Source organism: Ostrinia furnacalis, unplaced genomic scaffold, assembly GCF_004193835.3.
Source record: "Ostrinia furnacalis isolate ACB-3 unplaced genomic scaffold, ASM419383v2 OfSCF0283, whole genome shotgun sequence".
Lineage (NCBI taxonomy): Eukaryota > Metazoa > Arthropoda > Insecta > Lepidoptera > Crambidae > Ostrinia > Ostrinia furnacalis.
The window spans coordinates 273,845-295,578 of record NW_021130522.1 but is presented as its reverse complement, the minus strand read 5'-3'; the positions used below and the strand labels follow the sequence as shown (position 1 = coordinate 295,578).

Sequence of the window (21,734 nt, the reverse complement as noted above, 5' to 3'; positions counted from 1 at the left end):
TCGTATCTACTGATAGGTGAAAATATGGAAAATCAGCCTAAATTCGACTATAGGTATTGTTTTTCAAGCATTGTAGGCATTGGTCAAAATATCATGGAGCATAATGATAACTAAGAAAACTATTTTTAATCGTGATGAAATAACGTTTTCAATATTTTTCCTTGGCAAGTACCAAGTATACTTACTTAAGTGAGTAATAACTGGCTGATTCTCTGGTGATTGCACCATCAACTTGGGGCAATAGCAATGCCGCGCCTTCCTCGTAGGCAACGATAGCCATAGGCGGCTTATTAAAGGCAATCTTCCTTATTGAATAACCTAACATCTCTATTTGTGTTTTGTGCAAATGAATACTATTTTATTGCATCTGGAAAAACTTAATAAGGTAGCAATAAATCAATCAATCTAGTATTCATTCATCCATCCATTATACAGGTGGTGATTTAGATACTTACCGAATACGTCGAATAAGTAGGGATGCAACATTGATATCGCAAACAAAGTTTTTAAATGACCACGTAATATCGTTTTGATGAGCATACTCGTAATTGACAAGAGACTTAAATATTGCAGGTCTCAAATCAATTATTTATTTATTTTATTTTATTTATTTGGACAACCAACAAGACAGACACGCATACATGAAAAAGAATTATTGTAAATAAAAGTACTAAGAACTATGTGATGTCTTAATTAAAGGCTGCCCCGGCATGCAATGTGGACAGTTACAAAATTAAAAAAAAAAAAAACAATTGTTGCATTAAAATTTTACTTATATTAGATACTTACACTCTTTAACAACTGACTTATGCATGTGGTGTTTACCTACTTACCTATAGTTGTACACTTAGTCCTAATAATTGCATTTGATAAACTAAAATGTATTAGTGTAACAATGTATTGGTGAACCAAATAAATAAATAAATAAAAAATAATAAACGAAAAACTCATTCATTGCATACGACGATGAACGACCGCTCATTGTGGAAAACCTTGGGGGAGGCCTTTGTCCAGCAGTGGACGTCATTTGGCTGAAACGACGACGACGACGACGAAACGAAAAACACAATACTACTTATTTGCTGCCGCTGCAAAGGATTACAGCACTGCACGCCTGAATTTCAGTGGCTTATAACAAAATGTGTCGATGTCACATGCCTTGCACGCACAGTCTGTTATAATACACCCTCTGCAGTCTGCTCATGGTGGCGTGGTAATTTAACCCAGATTGGTTTTACTGAACTTTGATCGATTTAATGAACCTATAATATACATATACATAGTTTTGATGAGCATAATTGACAAGAGATTTAAATGTTGTGAGTCTCAGCTCTTATCTCGAATACATATGAAAACCTGTCGTCCATTCCTATCAAATAAACTGATAAAAAAGATTTTAAATTTTTTCAGCAACTCTTTTAGATTGTTGTGTGTTTACTGACAATACTATAAGACAAATAGAGCGATTATAAACAGAAGAAACAAACAAATACGCACATTGTCGTTTGTTCTAACAACCCAGGATCATGACGAATAAACGTCACTGCGTTTATTTGCTTCAGGTGACTAGAAAAAACCTATCTGCATTATTTTGTTAACCGATAACTTATCTGCTTCCTTCGGAATGCTTCGGCTGAGTCACAGAGCAAATGCGGCGAACACAGTCTGATTGTATTATCATTGCCAACCTTATGTATGTTTATTAGACTAATGGGGATGTTGCCTGGGTCAAAAAGCAAGAGTTTTAATTAGTCCGTCAGTTAACTTATCAAAAAATACTCTACACCTATTTTTCACTTTTTCAAACTAATGAAAATTTAAAGAGATAAAGCGCCCCAAAGTTCATAAGAAGAGGCCCGTGACGTCAACGCTTGCTTAAAAATGCCGCACGTTGTGACGTCGTGCGCAACTTCAACGCACCATAACTATGTAATTATTTGTTAGATTGACAAATAAAATTATACGTGTCCAATATTTTTTGATATTAAACATTACGGACTAAAAAAATTTTTTTAGGCAACTAGCCTATTGGAAGGTAGATACTTATTATAATGTTTGTCGGGGCGTTTTACACCGAATAACGTAGCAATTACCGCGCTAAATGATTTGTGTAACTGTAGAAATAACTAGCGGCCGCCCGCGACTTCGTACGCGTGGATCCCGTTTTACCACCTTAGGGGTGGAGTTTCGTAAAATCCTTTCTTAGCGAATGCCTACGTCATAACATCTACCTGCATGCCAAATTACAGCCCGATCCGTCCAGTGGTTTGGGCTGTGCGTTAATAGCTCACTATGTCAGTCAGTCAGTTAGTCAGTGAGTCAGTGAGTCAGTCAGTCAGTCAGTCAGTCACCTTTGAGTTATAATATATTTAGATTAGCCTAAATGATTTTGGAAAGTCAAGTCATCCATAACAGAACTTGAATCCGAGTCTTCTTCATGCACAAAGATCCAAACCGACCAAGCTCTACCTAATGTAGCAGCCATATAGTTAAATTAGTCAGCAAGTTGGTCGCCTAGGTCATTCAATTCAAGGTATGGCTAGACTGACACTTTTGTGTGCTTACCATGACTTTACTAGCTTCTTCGACGACTTCGCTAGCGACTGTCTACAGAACCCCTAGCGACTACTTTCAAGAACTAAATCTTCATAGAATTTTTTGACCCATTCGCTAGCGAACACACATAACGTAAACTCATGGTAAACGCACTGAACTTGCACACTTCTTTTACTTCTCATCCTTTACCTACCAATAACGCTATAATAAAAATGCTTATTTTTGAAGTTATAGAAACGCTTACGTTTTTTAGAAGTACGTAATATAATAATAAGGTATATCTAACTCTATCTGATTCCACGGCATGATCACATGTCTTCGACATTGCAAAGTCAAGTGTTTTCTCAGAAGATGTTTACTCGTTTTTGATGGATTAAGCAAACTTTCATATAATTTTAGAATTTACTTGAGTATATTATGAGTATGAGTAATCCTGCTAATATAAACGTGACAGTTTGTGAGCTTGGATGAGAATTTGTTACTCTTTCAAACAAAACTGAACAATCTTTGAGTATTTCTTAATAGACTTATAAGTTAATTTGTAATGCACAAATTGCACATTATACTATATTTTTTATTCTACTAATATTATAAAGTTGAAGACTATTTTTGGTTGGACGCTCTAAAACTTAAGGAAACATACTGCTTCTATCAACTACAAGCACACCACGACCAAAGGGAGCGGAGCATCAACGAAAAATGTTGTAAAAAACGGGAAAAATGATCCAATTTTCACGCGTACGAAGTCACGGGTACAACTAGTTGGCTAATTTTGATAGAATAGAGGATTTTGTTCAAAACAGTAACTATTGAAATTGAAAAACCTTTGAAATATTAAGGAAAACATAGTCGTTAATATGACCAGTATATTGTATGAGATTGCATATCAAGATAAAAAATGATATATTTAGCAGCACTCCCCTTCCACCCACCATTCAGGGAAAATCATGGTCATTAAAGGTTTACACGAATGTGTATCATAATCAAAGTGTTAGATAAGTTTTCGGTAATATTATCAGCACGTTTTCCGACTTTTCCACGGTTGTTATCGATGATTCATTGTAATGAAACTCATCATCACCCCAGCATTGATGTTCACTGCTGAACCAGACCTTCCAGCAATGCTCGGAAAAATAATGATATCGTCCGTCCATCAGGCAGGTCATCCAATGCTACAGTTTATTAAATTTCAAGTAGAGCTTAAATGTCGGTTCTACTACCTACTAAGCGTGGGTTCGACCAAAAAAGAGTAAATATTAATCTCAGAATAAATCGTCAGTTTTGACAAGGATTTTCCATACTGAAACTGTCAATGTGCCAGTTATACTTGGAGTTATTCTCGGATAAAAGTTTGGTCGAATCGGGCCTAAATTGGATTATATTTCCCATGGATTAATTATCTTAAGATTGTATTTGTATAAGCCATTCGTATCTCATTTATCTGGCTTCAATATCCTCGAAAACTTACGAATTCTGCGAAAATCTCGTCTTTAATAATAGTCGTGCTGACTCAAAATTAGCTGAAATGTGCAAATTACTGAAAAATGACACATTTAGACGATCCGAGGCGAAGTTTAGTCACCTTGAACTACTGTTATCTTTAATCAGAGCTAGGGACGGGCCTCGTTAAATAAATTAAGTAGATACATACTCGTACCTATGTATTTAGTACGAAAAATTTAATTAAGTACATCAAACGACATGTTAACTGATTAACAAAAGAATTAATTTTATGAAATACTAGCGGCCGCCAGCGACTTCGTACGCGTGTATCCGGTTTTACTCCCTTAGTATCGTAAAATCCTTTCTTAGCGGATGCCTACGTAATAACATCTACCTGCATGACAAATTTCAGTTCGATCCGTTCAGTGGTTTTGGCTGTGCGTTGATAGATCACTATGTCAGTCAGTCAGTCAGTCAGTCAGTCAGTCAGTCACTTTTGAGTTATATATGTCACCGTAAATTTGTGAATTCCGTCAGATTATAATCTGACGTAGTTAAATTACAATCTAACCTAACCTAACCCACTGTTTGTTTACAATCTAACGCGTTATATTATAAGCTGACAGAGTTCACAATTTCACGTTGACATAAAATATACGAGTACAATATTTAGATAGATTAAAATTTTCCCGGATTTTAAAGATAGAAGCAAAATTCTTACTAGGATACTATTATTTTGGGAATTCCTGATTCCTTGACACTTTCCGATTCGTTATTCTGAAGCAATCTGAAACCTAGAAATCCTAAGTGCACATGTACAATGAAGATTCGTTGTATTCGTGACGTCACCGTCGCAATCTGCAAGGTGTGCTAAAAGCAAACAGATAAAACACGTCCAACAAAGATATTGATAAACGACCGACTTTTGATTGCCACCTGCACAATTTTTTGCTATTTATATTGTTGTTTGACTCTGCACGAACATAATATCGTAAATATGTTGGTATTAAATTGATGGCAAGTTACATTTATTTATTGACCTGTGAAGATATAGTACAAGTTGGTGAAAATAAAAATAAAATAAAATTTTAGGCGAAGATAGGTACTCTCTGATGGCTGGGTCGACGTAACGGACGAACGCACCTCAACGGGACAATTCCCACCGCTGCAACTCCTGTGTAGCCAGGATCTACAGCTTGACCGCAAATAAAAACCCAACCTGCGAAGGTCAAGTTTGTCAAGAGGGAAAGTTTTGAAACTGTCATTTGACCTGCAACGAAATGAATCAGAAGAATATAGAAGGAGTTCAAAGTTAAGGAAAGCATCTAGCAGCATTATATCCCGATCCCGAAAGATAATGTTTGCCTTTTTCATTGAACACTGACTACTTCGGAAAGCAGCGATAGCCTCCTCAGTTTACCCGGGGAAAGCTAAGCGCTATACACATTATGATAACAATTTGACCCGATAATTACGAATGCCCATTACAACGTTTCTTTAACGATAAATATTATTACTAAATGACTTGTGCAATAGCCAAATAGAATCCCACAAGATTGTATCAAATACCTCTTAGAAGTCTTTACCGTGTCTTGTTCTTTTCTGCCTCTAACATCGTTTTAGGGTAGCATTTGGCGACCACCGTCCATCGTCTTCCACTTTGATCACCTGGATTTGATCACCCAGGTGATCAAAGTGGAGTCTAGATGACACTTTGGTGTCCTTTGATCACTCATGGTTTTGATTTGATCACCTAGGTGATTTTATCCATGGATGATCAAAGTACTCCAAAGTGTTGCCTGAAATCCACTTTGATCACCTGGGTGATCAAGTGGAATATACCTTTAAATGCCCAGTTTGAAATGATAATGAGACATCCGCTTAGCATTTCTGTAAAGATGCCAGCGTCAAATCAATGAATGAACTTAATAACGTGTAACAACATAAATAATAACAGGTTTTTACGTGACGTAGACCGATCACTTCCTAGATTAATTGCTGAGGATCACGCTAGCTCCATCAGCGTACAAAATTGTGGCTATTTGTTTTAATTGAGATGACATGTAACCTGCAGGCAATGATATTAATCCAAGTTAATAGTGCTTATTGTTGCTATGATTCTACATAAGTCCTGTAATTCGTATTTATACTACATTTCGTCAATGATAAACTTATCAAGCAATGACTGGCTGAAATGATGATGATGTAAATGCTAATAAATTATTTGAATTTGAGGTAAAGTATTTGATACAGCATCACGATAACATCAGGGTTTAGGTATAAGACAATATCTAACGTCATTGAAAATGTTCTATTAGAGTGGTTAGATGTTTGGCATAAAAAGTTGATTTATTTAAATAGTTAGTTATTTAAATAGGTAGTTCTTAGCATGATTTTGATAGCATGTAACAATTAGGCACACGAATATGCGTTACAAACATGTTTCCATCTCTAATAATATAATAATTATGTAGGTAGATAATGAGTGTGTTTTTATGCTATAAGAGGAGCATATTTATTGCAATAAACGTGTTACCTACATAATTATATCATTGGCTAGGGTTTTTTTACACAATAAAAATATTATCGTAACAGATTATTAGGTACTTACTTATCAATTGATAAGAAATAAAAACAAACTTACAAAAAATACAAATATTTATTAGACGCTTAAAAGTTGCGCATAAATATTGTCACATATATTTACCCGCAACCGTTTTTATCCGACTGCGCTAGAAGGAGGCTTATGTTTTTTACAATAGGACCTTGCGACGCACTCATTATTAACCAAAGAATGCAGTGATTGCATTGTCCTTAATACAGGTTACATTAAAACTGCATTCGAACTAAAACATTAAAATTAACCTTCGCCTTACAAAAATTATCTTTAAATCGATTTCAAGAAAAAGCTAAGTGGCATTTTACTTGGAAACTCGAATAAGAATACCAAATTTTTTTTAATATGTTACTATCTACGTATCTACTTAATATGTTGTGTGCTATAGTGAATAATGTAAATAATGCATTCAATGTCACAATTTTGCTCATGCGCTTTGCTACACTAGGTATATTCATATTTCCCCACATTTAATTAATTACTTAAATTAATATGGTCAACTAAAATTTAACGTTATTTAGTTATTTTTTTTCCAAAACAAGTCGTTCTATTAAAGTCAAATAGTTAATATACAATTATTTTTATTTTAATAAAAATGTAATTTCATCAAGAACACCAATTAATTGTTAAATTACATAAATAATACAAGCTCTTAGTACATGCACAAAATATAAGTATTTACGCAAGCAGCACGTAATGTTGGAGCTACTTAGCGATCCGATGCTAAAAATGGCGTGAAATTAAATTCTAATTATAATTGTAATACCCGAATACGGCGGCATCTTTTTATGGCTTAAATACCTGGTTCCCAGAGCGAATTACGGTACAGGTGCAAAAGAAAAAAGTGTCAGAAGGGCCATCCATTTTATTTAGATGTTATGTCGTTAATGGTGTAATTAACCAATAATTACAAAAACGCTGTTGTTTTTATCTAGCCCTGAAAATCTTGATGACTTTCAATTTTCTGTATAGTTATATTTTTAGTACCTTTAAGTTCACGAACTGGTGGCATAAAAAGTCTATGAGAGAGTCGCGTTTGATAAGCTTATAAAATGTACTTCAAATTGACTATAAATTGTTACTATGAGTCGTTCTATTAAGAGTTAAACTTCGGATGTTCTGTTATGTTTACATTTTCGTGTGTCAAGAAGCTAACTGAATGGTTACGAAGAAATATTAATACATACCTACACGATTTTAAGCAGACTGTTGCCTACTGATTCTGTTTACACTATTGTGATGTCACGGTAACAGTATTCGACGAGTCAAGTAAACAATAAACTTTTTGTTTCAGACCTACCAGCGGAACTTTAATCTGTGAGAAAACGGGCGACCAAGCAAGTTTGTGCTTTATCTCCGGGAAGCAAGGCCGGATAACGATGTGCGGTGACAGCGGAACGGACGACCACGCTTGACCGCGAAGGTAAAAAACTCATTTTACAATTCATACAGGGTGTTAATTTCGTTCCGGGATATATTTACGGAAATAAATGGTTATTAAGACGTAATATTTTTATCATGGGAATTACACTGACGGCCACCTACCGGCAAATCGTAAGTGGGACAAGGATAATAATTAATAAGTAGGTATATTGTATTACATTAGCAAGTGAGCATATCCGTTATTTGGTCTAGTCGATTACTTACTCGTAGTTAGTACAATCTCTGACCTCAAAATAGAGTTTTGGTAGTTATCGAAAGAATTTTTATTTATTGAAAAACCCTCATTAACTATGGGCATGAAAAATAGATTACATCCTATTCTCAGACCTATGGGTTCTTCTTTCTTCTTCTTTCTTTTCAGCCAAATGACGTCCACTGCTGGACAAAGGCCTCCCCCAAGGTTTTCCACAATGAACCGAATGAATGAAATGGCCGTTGGGGCAGGAAAGTTCTCGAGTGGCGACCACGGGCTGGAAGACGTAGCGTGGGCAGGCCTCCTACTAGGTGGACCGACGATCTGGTAAAGGTCGCGGGAAGAGCCTGGATGCGGGCAGCTTAGGACCTATGGGTTACACGCAGAAAATTTCATAACAATCGGTCAAGCCGTTTCGGAGGAGTTTTGTTGCAAACACTGTGACACAAGAATTTTAAGAGATTAGTTGTTTTTTGTGGCTGACCATTTACGCTGGTTGCAGAACGCACAGTATATTGATTGGTGCAATATAACACCTATGTTTCGCAATAAATAATTTTGAATTTGAATTTATTATTACGTTATCATGATATCAAGATCATTCCATTTGCCTGCACGAATATCCTCGTACTGTTATTATGTACTAACTTGCCCGTTTGGAGTACGTAATAATGCAATGGCCATTGGCCACCTTCAAGTATTTGTCATGTTTTAGCTGTGTGCTCTACCTAAATGGTTTGCTAGGGTCTGGCTATGAAGTTAAGAGGTTTATTTATTTATTTAAGCTTTGATGCCATAGAACTGTACATGTACAGTCGCGGAATGAAAAGGTTCGTCACCTTAGTGTCGGTTTTCGCTTGCACTAGGTACTGTAAGAGTCAAACCTGCCAACATAACCGTGCAAGAAACAATGCTGCTAACATTTAAATAAATATGACGTTTGCTAACGAATGAGGTTTTGCTTGTTTATTTTTCTATCCCATCAGTGCAATGTTACAACATGTCTAGTTTTTTTTTCAATAGATAATGGCAGGTTGAACCAACAAGAAGGTTTTAGTTTATCAATCATAATAATCTTCTTGACAAGTTAAATCGTCAAACAACTTTGATCTGAATAATTTTGAACTTTATTGACGAACAGTTAAAGATTATTTTCTCTAACTCGAGATTATTCTGTAACATAGTTTCAAAAGGTAATATGTGCTCGCGATTCGTTGAAGGAATCAATTTGAAAACTGACGAACCTTTTCATTCCGTGACTGTACAAGGTGAACGATTGCAATGAAGGCATCATCTGCCAGATTCGCTTTGTGTCATGCGTAATACGAATGAGACCATAGTATAGTATTAGATAAGTAATCGTAATGCACTTTTATGGCAACCAAAATACTATTTAGTACCCCTCTATTAATAATAGTATTGGATATTCCTAATTGAAATAATACAATACACAAATTAGCAACAAATAAAACGATAAGCCTGATAACATGTCATTGTACTTTGTTAGTGTTTCCCTAAAACGTAATCTGCACATTTAAATGACCACTAGCACTGACCTCGGTGACTCAGTACCAACTACTAACTTTATTTACAAAAATATACGAATTCCCTATGGACTAGGACTAACAAAGTTAAAATGTTGTTTATTGCGGACTACAAAACATTTGATTCTACTATGACATAGCAAAACAAAAGGTTGCCGTAGTTCAATCAGCACGATAAAGTCCGTGTAGCGATAATTGCGTTTGTAAGTGCTTGATTGGCGGCCGTATCTGTCAGATATGATAGCGGAACTCATCACACGAGCCTTCCTGTTGCAGATGCGACTGCCGCGGGGGCTCCTCGCCAGCGCGGCCCTGCTTCTGGCGCTGGCCCAGCACGCCGCGGCGAAGAAACCGAAGACCCACCTATGCCCCATCGGATTCGACCTCGCTTACACAACAGACAGAAAACCCGTCTGCTACCGCCTCAAAAACACCCCAGAACTATTCACAGACAAATTCAAAGACTGCGCCGGCAACATATTCACGACTGAACTGTACCACAGTCTGAACTTAACCAAAACGAATCATGTTATATGGACAGACTTCAAATCTACTTATCCGGGAGGACCATTCGTGGATTGGTCGTACACAGATTCCACCGGAAGACCTTTTTATAACACGTATGATGTGAAATACGACGCGTCGCTGGGAATTGACGTGGAGTTATGCGTGGTGATAGACCCAGTGAGTAACTTTACGGCGGTGGAATGTAACGCGGACGAGAGGCATTATAGATATTGTTTTGTGAAGCCATATCCAGACAGCGATGAGAGAATTAGGAAAGATTGTAAGGGGTTTGATAACTCCACGCGGTTCTTTAGCCCGGCGTCGACGTGTTTGACGGTAGTGAGCGGTGCCGGCGGCGGCGGGCTGCGCGCGACGTTCGCTCAAGCGAAGGACATGTGCTTCAAGAGAGGAGGCACCGTGATCAACGGAGGCTGGAGGCTCCTGAATAGTCCGGTTCTGAATATAGCGGAGTCACGCTCTATGTACCCATTCCCGCTGGGTTTTACTATGACTCCTGACAATCAATTGCTGAGGCTTGATTCGGAATTTGATACTTCTAGGGTAAGTTGATGTGAGTAATAAATGGATATGAGAATGGCACTAATGAAAAGCGCGAGCACTTTATCAATGAGGGCTATCGTTTTTATACTTAACAGTTGGCACCCCTGGCGATTGACAGGACCTTACTCTACAGTGGCGCTAACTGGTGAGCGCTAAAACAATAGCCCTCATTCCTTAACGATTGGCATAAAGTTTTTAAAATTAAGGAATTTGTTACCTTATTTAGAGAGACTCAAGTACTTGTCTTATATAGATTTCATGACAACAGGTTCAGAGTTGCAAAACTTACGGTTATTGCCGCAATCCAGCCTAATCGTAAATATTTTCAGGTTCCAGAATCCGAATGGCATTTTGATAGAGTTTCCGAGAGCCCAGATGGACGTTATGTTGCGATCGCCAACGAGACATGGCAACTGGTCAACAGTTCTTTCATCTTCTACAAAGTAATTTGCGAGAGACCGGTTAAGCTAGAGCACATCAAGTTGGAACTTAGTGTTGAAAAGTAAGTCTTAACATTTACCCAGGTATTAAAATCAAGTAGTTAAGCGTTGATGATGAATTTCGTTCATATAACGATGAATGACTTTGTTACTTAAAGTAAGGTAATTAAGGTAAGTTCATTTCATTTCAATTAATAATGTCGGCATATCCAGAGATATCTGACCCCTCTACTGGATAACGGTCGCTCTACTAGGCAAGTCTATAATGATACTAGCTTTCCGCCCGCGGCTTCGCCCGCGTGGAATTTTGTCTGTCACAGAAAAACTTTATCGCGCGCGTCCCTGTTTCAAAAACCGGGATAAAAACTATCCTATGTTCTTTCCCGGGACTCAAACTATCTCTATGCCAAATTTCATCAAAATCGGTTGCGAGGTTTAAGCGGGAAAGCGTAACAGACAGACAGACAGACAGACAGACAGACAGACAGACAGACAGAGTTACTTTCGCATTTATAATATTAGTTGGGATTGGGATTGTTGATAAAATACTAGACGAACGTAATTTTTATGTGAAATGACAATTTATTTTTGTATTTACATATATTAGGGAAACAAACTATTTTGATATACAGACAAATAATCAATAATTATTTACCGTAAATAGACACGAAAAGTAATAATAAATAAATATGAATTTGATTATTCAGTATTGATATCTGTCATTTCAATTGTTTTTCCTTTAATAAATCTATTAATTCATTATATTTATTAGACTCAAAGTGTATACAGGATAAAGATTCTAAAATAGTGCTCTATTATTAAATGTTAATTATTATTTGTGATAACAATAATTAATTTAATTAGGGATATTTATTAAATAGTTCTTAGTGTAGAATTAATTATGTAAAAATATGAATTATTTACTAGTAGTGTATTTCAGGCTTGTAGGTAACTTAGAACTGAAATATACCTAATTATATGGTACCCCAGCTAAGATAATAAATTAAGTGGCCCAAGTATGCGCTATTACAGCAGACATTTTTGTTTTCAGGGACAACGATTTAGTATTAACAGTTGACAGACCCATAAAGAAAAACGAAATCCGCTGTTTCACGGATTCCATGAAGTATTACGCTTCGCAAGTGAAAATTGAGAAGGACGATGATGACTACAAGTTTCACCTAGATCCGACGTACGACGGCTACTATTGGTGCATGCAGCGAGACTACAAAAACTACTTTGTGTCAGCGTCCAACAAGACATTGTTTGTGAAGCGTCAAGAAGACACCCTTAACCTCTACGCCACCAAGATCCGTCTCAGCAGCGACTACAACGTCAAGTATATAGACTCACTGCACCGATCTTGGAAGGAGAAGATCAAACAGTTCATCTTTAACCGGACCCGGTACATTGAAGAGTTCGGCGATTCCGAGAACATCACCGAGGGAATGCTGCGATCATTCATGGGGGAGAAAGATGTGTGGGGAATGTCTGAAGCGGAGGTGATACGCGATTCGAGAATAAAGAGATTACATTTAGACTTGAGGACGGTGTTGCTTCACATCGAGCTGGGCCCTGAGATGAAGCCGCTGCCTCCAGGCACGAGGATATCCCTCGGGTATACTGGGGATGGCTTCAGTTATTTGGATGTGGTCTTCATGAGGCCTGCGTACGTCTGCAAGGGTTTCGAGTCTCTGCCCAGCCGAAAACTTGGTAAGTTGGTGTTGCTATACAAGGTGACTTTGAAATCGTTGGCATCCTTTTAAAATAAGACTACTCATGATACATAGTACATTTCCCAAATATGAGGCAAATCCAATGAGTTAAAATTTCAACATTTAAAATCTTGTTCAGACGACAGCACATCAAGCTTAATAGTGTAGCATCTGATTTCGATGTATTAAGTGTTATTTTGCAATAAAATGTATAGGCTGATGTGTTGTTGATTGAACAATAGTTTTAAACTCTTTATAAGAGAGCATACTAATAGAAATACATAGTAAAAATAATGACAAAAAATCTCATCGGATTTGTCTCATATTTAGGGAATGCACTATGTATCATGAGTAGAGTCTTATATTAAAAGGATGCCAACGATTTCGGAGTCACCCTGTAGTTATTATAAGGATATAGGTGATGGGTCAAATAAGTTGTGATTTTTTTGGCTTATTATTTGAGAACTGTTAAATGGTAATTAGCGAAGTTTTACACTCATAAAGTAGCCACAAGTGGTGAGTCACGCAATTATAATCATCTCATTTAGTCCCTAGTGCCGGTTCATGGGTCAAAGGCGAGACACTGCTCGTTTCTTCCAATGATCCTCTAAAACAGTGGTTCTTAACCTTTAAGTCACGAGGGACCATTTTACCAAATTTCTGTCTTGTCAGGGACCACTTATATTTTTTTCCAAATCCTATGAAAGGGGAGGTCGATTTCTCGCCCACTGTGCGCCGTTTGCGTTGTGTTGACTCGACTCATCACGTCACGTCACTTGTTTATTACGATGTCTTCGTGGACCACTTGGAATGCCTCCAGGGACCACCAGTGGTCCGCGGACCACCGGTTAAGAACCACTGCTCTAAAATCTTGACAAAAGAGTAATTTATTATTTCCAACGTGGGATTCAATCAAACTCATTAATAAGTCCTGTACTGAGAACAATTATTACTAAATTAATGTAAAAGACAACTATTCATTTGACAAAATCTTATTTTATGAATTGGAATATAATAAAGACAGCACAAAAAGTTATTACAGTTATTACATTTATGGAGCAGTTACCTAAATAAGTTAATCCGAGTTTATCTAAACGATAAGTAGTAAAAAGTTAACTGTTGTTGGGCACTGACATTTAAAAATCACGAGTTTTAAATAATTTAAGGCTCTATTATAATTTACGCGTTCGCAAAGGTGAAGACAATGTTTTGCGATACTTGTGTTCAGTTTTAATATTTGCCTACACTCGTGTTAGTTAAAGTGCACTTGTATTGAGAGGTGCCGTCACAGATGACTGTTAAAACCTCGGTCATGGTATTGGATCTTCAAAGAATTAAGGCTTTAAATAAATTATTGTACTATCAAATTATCTTGATTGATTTTCTATCCATAAGTGTTTATCGTATATGATATAGGTAGGTGTTAAATAGGTGTTTACATTAATGAATAATATGTAAAAGTTGTGCCTTTCAAATCTATTTTTAGGAAATTTGTAGGTGCTTTAATACCTAGAAATTAATACCTAGAAATAGAATAACAACAAAAAATTGTTCTGAGTTTGCTTTTATAAATGTATCCCAATGAGGATGTAACGTGCATCTTTATAGACATTCTACTATGAGAATGGAAAATTCAAATCGCTATAACTTCTTAAAAAGCAAATATTTTCAATTTGTAATCGCACTTTTTATATAAAGCTTATACAGGGTGTTAGGTAAATGGGTTTATGAGCCGACACCAGCCCATGTTAACATGGTCATATAAATGGTATGGTGAAGTCAGTTTGATATTATCATTTTATTTTTTTTATTTTCATACAAAATAAATTTTATAAAATCCGATTTGTATGAAAATTAAAATAATTAAAATGAAGATATCAATTTTCTGACTTCACCATACCATTTATATGACCATGTTAACATGGGCTAGTGTCGGCTCATATACCCATTTACCTAACACCTTGTATAATCAGAATATAATAAGTGAAATCCATGCGCAAAACATTTTTTTTTTGTTGACCGGTGTTATCCACCACTTCAGGTGAACATTTATCAGCTGGTTTTAATATCGTTGCAGGAGAATCAGAGACACCTGGTTGCAGCGTGTTCACGTGTGTGGGGGACTTCAACGAGGGTGTGCAGTGGCTGGAGACGGCTCAACCAGACTGCACCCCGACGACCACAGAGCTGGTCGCCGAATTCGCCCTTATACCGCCGATGCCTACCGCTATACCCCTGCCTAATAAGGTAGGTCTATCTATACCAGCGGTTCCCAAACTTATTTTGTCTACTGCCCACTTTAAGAATAATTTCTTTTTAGCGCACCTATTTGTAGTCGAGAGTCGAGTGCTCAGTCGGTGTCTAAGAGACCTCCTAGTAAATGACGCCTCCCAAGCCTCTACACAACGTCCCGATTTTTTTTCTGGGTCTCTTACCGCCCCCCTTTAAGCCTGCAGCGCCCACAAGGGGGCGTTATCGCCTACTTTGGGAAAGACTGATCTATACTGATGACCTTCTTTATCCTTCTCCCTCGTGAGGCCTTACAAAATGCCTCGGCAGACATCGTCGTTTCAGCCAAATGACGTCCACTGCTGGACAAACGCCTCCCCCAAGGTTTTCCATAATGAACGGTCCTGCGCTGCCCCCATCCAGGCTCTTCCCGCGACCTTTACCAGATCGTCGGTCCACCTAGTAGGAGGCCTGCCCACGCAGACCCCAGACATCATTAAGAAATATGTAGGTATGTATTTATCTAAAAACTTGTAAAATTACGCATTCATTTGCATGACCTGAAAATTTAACAAAACTAAGTATTTTGACTACATGCGCAAGGAATCGCACCAATCGAGCCTACATGAATGTACCCAGCACTTTAATCAAAAGCCACTAATGCTATTTAAACTAACAGGCGCATAACATGCTGCTTTATTGTAGACCGAAAACCACTTGTACTTCAAGCACAGAGAGAGTAGCTCCAGTTCCAGTGAATCCTCCGAGATCAAGCCGCCGCCGACACCGCCAGTGGACACTGTGAACGTCACTACAACCGAACCGAACAATTCCACTTTCCCGGAGACGACCGTGAACATCACTAACCCGGACACATCCTGGAGCGTCTCCACAGAACACTTATCCACGAATGACCCCACAGAAGTCAGCACAGTGAACACTCCATACTCAACTACTGAGCTCTCTGAGGAAACCACTGAATCGCCTGAGCTGCCCTCCACCACGCAGAGGCCTGTAAGTGCATGACGCTGTCAACACTAACTTCATCTTCATCTTCTATGACTTACCTTCAAATTAAGGCATGACTAATTATTCGCTTGTTGTTTGCATGTAACACGATATTCTAATTATTTATTTTCCAATCCTTAAATGTTTCTAACTGAGGTGTCATCCTAACATAAAAAAACATGTTTGTACCATGTGTTATCTCTCAAAACTTGGTATACTTAATAGTCACATATAAATCTAATAATTTTTTTTTCAGCCTCAAGAGCAGCTGAACGAGGTTATTACAGAACTAGAAAATCTTCTCCTGAATGGTACAGTGACCCTGGAGAGTCTTGAACGGCCTTTTGACCAGGTACGTTTCGATCTTTGATAAAAAAAATAACTTCAATTAATCGAATACATACTGGAATTAAGCTCGATTGTAAGATTTAGCGAAACATTTGCCGACAGAAAATTGTGTTGGTAAACAGTACAATAACGGACAAATGACTGTAGGAGGATGGTTCCAGAAACTCGATTTTAAGCCCGTTATTAGCTTTTGATAATACAAATTAAGAGAGGGTCGTGCTCGTCAAGGGATAAATGACCTGAAGATGATGATGTTTGTCAGTTGAGAACTAAACTGGGGTTAGGCAGCCTACTTAATTTAATGCTAATACATACTCATTGCAGGTTAACGAAATCTTAGACGTGGATGACGGAGAACTAGAGATTCCCAGCGACCTACTCCATTTGCTGGACCAGCTGGCTTCGACCGCGATCCTGGACGGGGAAGCGCGCGCGATCAAGGTGCGGGACAACGTGGCGCTGATGATGGCGGACGCCACCCCGGACAACCCCGTCAGAGGCGTCCGGGTAGTTGCCACGACAGACGCTAGAGGAACTGACGTCTTCACCAACGCAACATTTGACTTTCTAGAAGGTTAATTTTTGCGTATTTCACACAAACTAACTAAAGAGAATAAAACACAAAGCCGGTCTTATCGGGTAGATAGGTAGGTAATGTTTAAAAAACGATTATTAGAAAAAGCGCTTAAGTAAAATAGAGAACCATGATAAGCGACTTATTACCAAAAATAATGAGTTAACAGTTGTAATTAGTTATAACCACAATGAAAGGTGTCATCGAAGTTCATGATTGTCTAGCTTATCTCAGCCGTACAAACTCTGTTAGGATCGCGTTCAGCTCTCTCAAAGAATCTAATACTATCTTCCAAGAAAGTCAATATCCTATTATAGACAAAATTCCGTCTGCTTTCAGGTGAATTAACCAGCTCCGAGTTGCTGAGCAGTGAGTCAGAGGCGGTGGTGTACCTGCCAGAGTCCGTGACCCGCGAGGCGCGCCGCATCAGCTTCGTGGCCTTCCGCAACGAGCGCGCCTTCCAGTCTGAGTACAGCGTCAACAGCCGCGTGTTCAGCGTCAACGTGGAGAACCTCACGCACTTCGAGCGGGGAGAGGTGAGGACATGAGCTTGACAGGGCTGTGAGCAGTGAGTCTTAGGCGGTGGTGCACCTGCCGGAGTCCGTGACCCGTGAGGCGCGTCACAGTAGTTTACCAACGAGCCTTCCAGTCATTGAGGCAGTCTTTAACACATTGAGCGCAACTTCAGATTCTCATTAAAATGGCGGGGGCCTGGGCAAGTTGAGAGGAGGCTAGCCGTCTATCTAGACGCCACTGGACTATAGTGGTGAACCCGCTCTGAACAACGTGGGTTACAATAACTATAGTACCTTTCCATAGCTACATACGCCGCAGTAACGCTCTTTTCAGCTTTAATGTGGAGGTTTTCTTAATTTTTGGTTATGGTTTGGTTAGCCTTCTTCACTTAGCATCTTGCAGCCAGTGGCAGGCAATAGATTTGGTTTATGTTTGAAGGCAGGGAGCTTTAACATCCAAACATTGATTTTAACAAAACACCGATTGCCTGGTAAACACTGCCTATCTGCACAGAGCACCGCACGCTCTTGTTTGTGACGCTTGCACATATCTTGCACTGGAGGGAAGGCGATCCTTAACTTCGAACTCCTCCTAAGTTCTTCTGATCTGTGTCTTTGTGGTTCCAATGATCGCTTACTTATCTAACTTGACCTTCACTGGTTGAGATTTTATTGGCGTTCAAGCCGTAGGTACTGGTTACACAGAAGTTACAGGGGTGGGTGATTATTTAGTCGATTGCAAGCGAATGAGAGTAAAAGATGTACTGCGATGTCTAGCAAAGTTGTAGTGGACAATATTACTATTATGTATATCGTTTGATGAGCGAGACCCATTGGACGTTTTTAGTTTTTACGTGCGTATTTTGTTTAAATCTACACTTAATTGAATAATTTGAACACAAGTAGAGAAGCACACATGCATACCACGTGCCGCTTGGAATGGAGGGCTTTGGGCACTTTAATATTTGATGGTGTATTAGAAATCAGCAGAACAATTTCATATCCTTCTAGCTAGATTATTGAAATAATAAATAATGTACCTATAATAATATGTCGAACTTTTATTATTCAATTTGTGGACATTTTCAATAAATATGATAGCAGAATGTAAGTCATGGATATGTTTTTATTCTGGAATTGATCTGCTGGTTTATAATTCAAATCCCGGTTTGGGATAAATCGGTTTTGGTTAAAAACGGCAGTGGAGCGGGTGATTATTAAAAGTGTTAGTTCATTTTTACCGTCGCTTCTAATTTAGGAATGCCCATCTTAAGTGATGTAATTGAAAATCGACTCTAAAATGGATTCCGTAGGTAATTCTGTACAAAACATACTTATATGCTTCTAATCGAGTGCTAAATGGCAAAAAAATTATTACGTATGTCGAACGATAAAACTGCAGAGGCTTGCCGCCCGCTTCGCTTGAGCATTGAAGACGCCTGTAAAAGAGGAGGCTTGCGCATGATCTCGCCCGAGAATGCCATAACATTAGCTCGTATTTCTTCGCTATTAATTCACTGAGAAATGTAACAATTTCCAGGTGATCGACATCCACCTGACGCCGCTGGTGGGGACGCCGGAGCGGAACCAGAGCCGCGTGTGTGCGTACTGGCAGTTCCGCGCCGACGGCTCCGGCGGCGACTGGGCGCGCGACGGCTGCCGGCTCATCCGCGCCACGCAAGCCGGCGCCATGGACACCTGCCGCTGCGACCACCTCACGCACTTCGCCGAGGTGCTCGTGCCGCGCACAGTGTTCTCCGAGCGCGACGAGCGCGCGCTCGAGATCCTCTCCGTCGTCGGCTGCTGCTTCTCCATCGCCGGCCTGCTGCTCATCGGGCTCACCGCCGCGCTGTTCCGCTCGTGGCGCCGCGACTACAGCAACAAGATCTGGCTGCAGCTGTGCGCGGCCATCCTGCTCGTGTCCGCATGCTTCCTGGCGATCGTGTTCGTGGACTTCGAGCGCTACGACGTGCCGTGCATGCTGGTGGGCGTGTTGTTGCACTACGGCGTGCTGGCGTCGTTCTGCTGGATGCTGGTGGCGGCGGTGCTGTCGTACCGGCGGCTGGTGCTGGTGTTCACACGCGACGTGTCGCACAAGCTGCTGCGCGCCGCCGCCTTCGCGTGGGGAGCGCCGTGTGCCGTGGTCGGCGTGCTGCTGGCCGCCGCGCCGCGCTCCTACGCCGGCCGCCTGGAGGACGCCGAGCCGGCGCAGAGCTTCTGCTACCCCACCGGGCTCGGGCTCTACCTCGCCGTATACGCGCCCATCGCGCTCATGCTCCTCACGAACTGGGTACTATTCCTCCTGATAGTGCGCTCCGTGTTCGCCTCCCGCAGGATCCAGAGGCACGGCGACTCGAACGAGGCGCTCCGGTGCGCCTCGGTCAGCTGCCTCCTGGTGTTTCTGTTCGGTTTGCCGTGGATTTTCGGTCTTTTTGCGTCCAACGTCGTGATGGCTTACTTTTTCAATCTGACGGCCACGTATCAGGGGTTCGTCCTGTTCATATTCTTCGTTGTCGGCAATAAGAAGACGAGAGATCTCTGGTTGAATAAGTTGAAGATAAAGCAGACGAGGAAGGTTCCGGTCACGTCGTCCACTTATACGAATAGGAGCATCGGGCCGGGCTGGCGCGCCGGGACGGAGGGCGCGTCGTCGATCGAGGCTAAGACGTCGAAGCCGCGGTCACTGACGTCGCCGGACGACTCGCGCTTCTCCTGACCGCCGCCGGGAGCGAGCTGCCTTCAAGGTGGCCGCGACGTCAGCGAGCGCTTCCAAATAGGTCGCAAGTAGGGTCAGTCATTCCAGGTGTACAGTGCTTTAATGTATAATGTAGAGACAGATTTTAAATGCCTTTCGTAAGACAGTGAGTTTGAGTCTAAAATTGTTGGTTCTGTTATACTTGATTACAACCTATCGATGCTAGGTATGTACCTACACGTAGGAAATGTATGTGAAGTTGTTGGGTATTCTAGGCTGCTGAGTATTGCGAGTGCTTTTTATCAGAATTTCGACAATATTGCGTAAGAACATTCTAAAACACTATCTGTCTGCTGTCTACATTACACTTTGTCTATGTACAGTGGTATTATGACGTATCTTGCCCGAGAACGAAACTATATGGAGAATAATATGTGCAAGGCCGTTTCTAGTCCTTTCGTCGTTTAAAATCCATGTTTAAATTCCTTTGTTGTGTTCATATAAAATATAGGATAAGTGCACCTATTATAGACTTTGTACGTATAAGTATTTATTTAGGATGCCAGGTAGCTATGTTTTCCAAAGATTAAGAATAGTTATAATAGTAAACTTTACCAGTACCTTGTAGTATTGTTTAGATAAGAAACGTGAAGACAAATGTTAAGTTAATTGAAAACTATTGTAAACATTTGTACAGCATTATTTAATATTAATATAATTAATATGAAATTATAAAGCGTATAAAAATATTTGAGGACACTAAAGTGTTATTACAAAATTAAAAATCTAGTCTTAAGCTGGGTTGCACCATCTTACATCAACTTTAACAATCGTCAAAAATCTATCAAACTCTATACAAAAAACAACGTTGTCGTCAAACTTACGGTCAAGGTAGGTGGTGCGACTCAGCCTTAAAAATATTAATTCTGTTCACAGTTATTTTTTTTTGAGATGCAAAGGTGCCACGGAATAAAATAAAGGGGTATATTCACATTGCTACGGGGCGGGTGTGTACATTATTTCTGCATACATTTTAAAAGAGTAATTTATTATTTAAATACACGATGACATGAGAGCTGCGGGCGCCGAAACACTACGCGTCAATACTCAATACTCAATACTCAATAGTTTATTGCTTCCATAATGTTTACAAAAGGTGTTATTGGTAAGGTAAGATACAATTATGGACCCTGTCGGGCACTGCATTTTAGGAGAGAGGAAGATTTTTAGATTTATTGCATTAATTATTCTATGATTATTAATTATCAAATTTATTTTTAATCTGTATTTATTATTATTATACTTATTTAATATTTATTATTCATTATACTTATATTTATATTTTC

The 21,734-nt window shown here is 39.3% G+C and overlaps 1 protein-coding gene across 2 annotated transcripts in view; it reads left to right on the top strand.

The window, feature by feature from the left end:
- LOC114358344 (uncharacterized) overlaps positions 1–21,353 on the top strand; it is a 34,855-nt gene extending 13,502 nt beyond the window's left edge. Inside the window, exons 2-11 of one of the 2 annotated variants that reach the window (XM_028312288.1) lie at positions 7,911–8,039; positions 10,073–10,864; positions 11,194–11,366; positions 12,356–13,017; positions 15,097–15,266; positions 15,978–16,262; positions 16,513–16,608; positions 16,929–17,178; positions 17,518–17,714; positions 19,234–21,353. In XM_028312288.1, coding sequence (XP_028168089.1) covers positions 10,073–10,864; positions 11,194–11,366; positions 12,356–13,017; positions 15,097–15,266; positions 15,978–16,262; positions 16,513–16,608; positions 16,929–17,178; positions 17,518–17,714; positions 19,234–20,409 — 3,801 coding nt within the window. In that variant the 5' untranslated portion in view covers positions 7,911–8,039 and the 3' untranslated portion in view covers positions 20,410–21,353. Of the gene's footprint in view, positions 1–7,910; positions 8,040–10,072; positions 10,865–11,193; positions 11,367–12,355; positions 13,018–15,096; positions 15,267–15,953; positions 16,263–16,512; positions 16,609–16,928; positions 17,179–17,517; positions 17,715–19,233 lie in introns of both variants that reach the window. The other variant, XM_028312281.1, reaches the window with a different exon arrangement.
- The last annotated feature ends 381 nt before the right edge of the window (positions 21,354–21,734 follow it).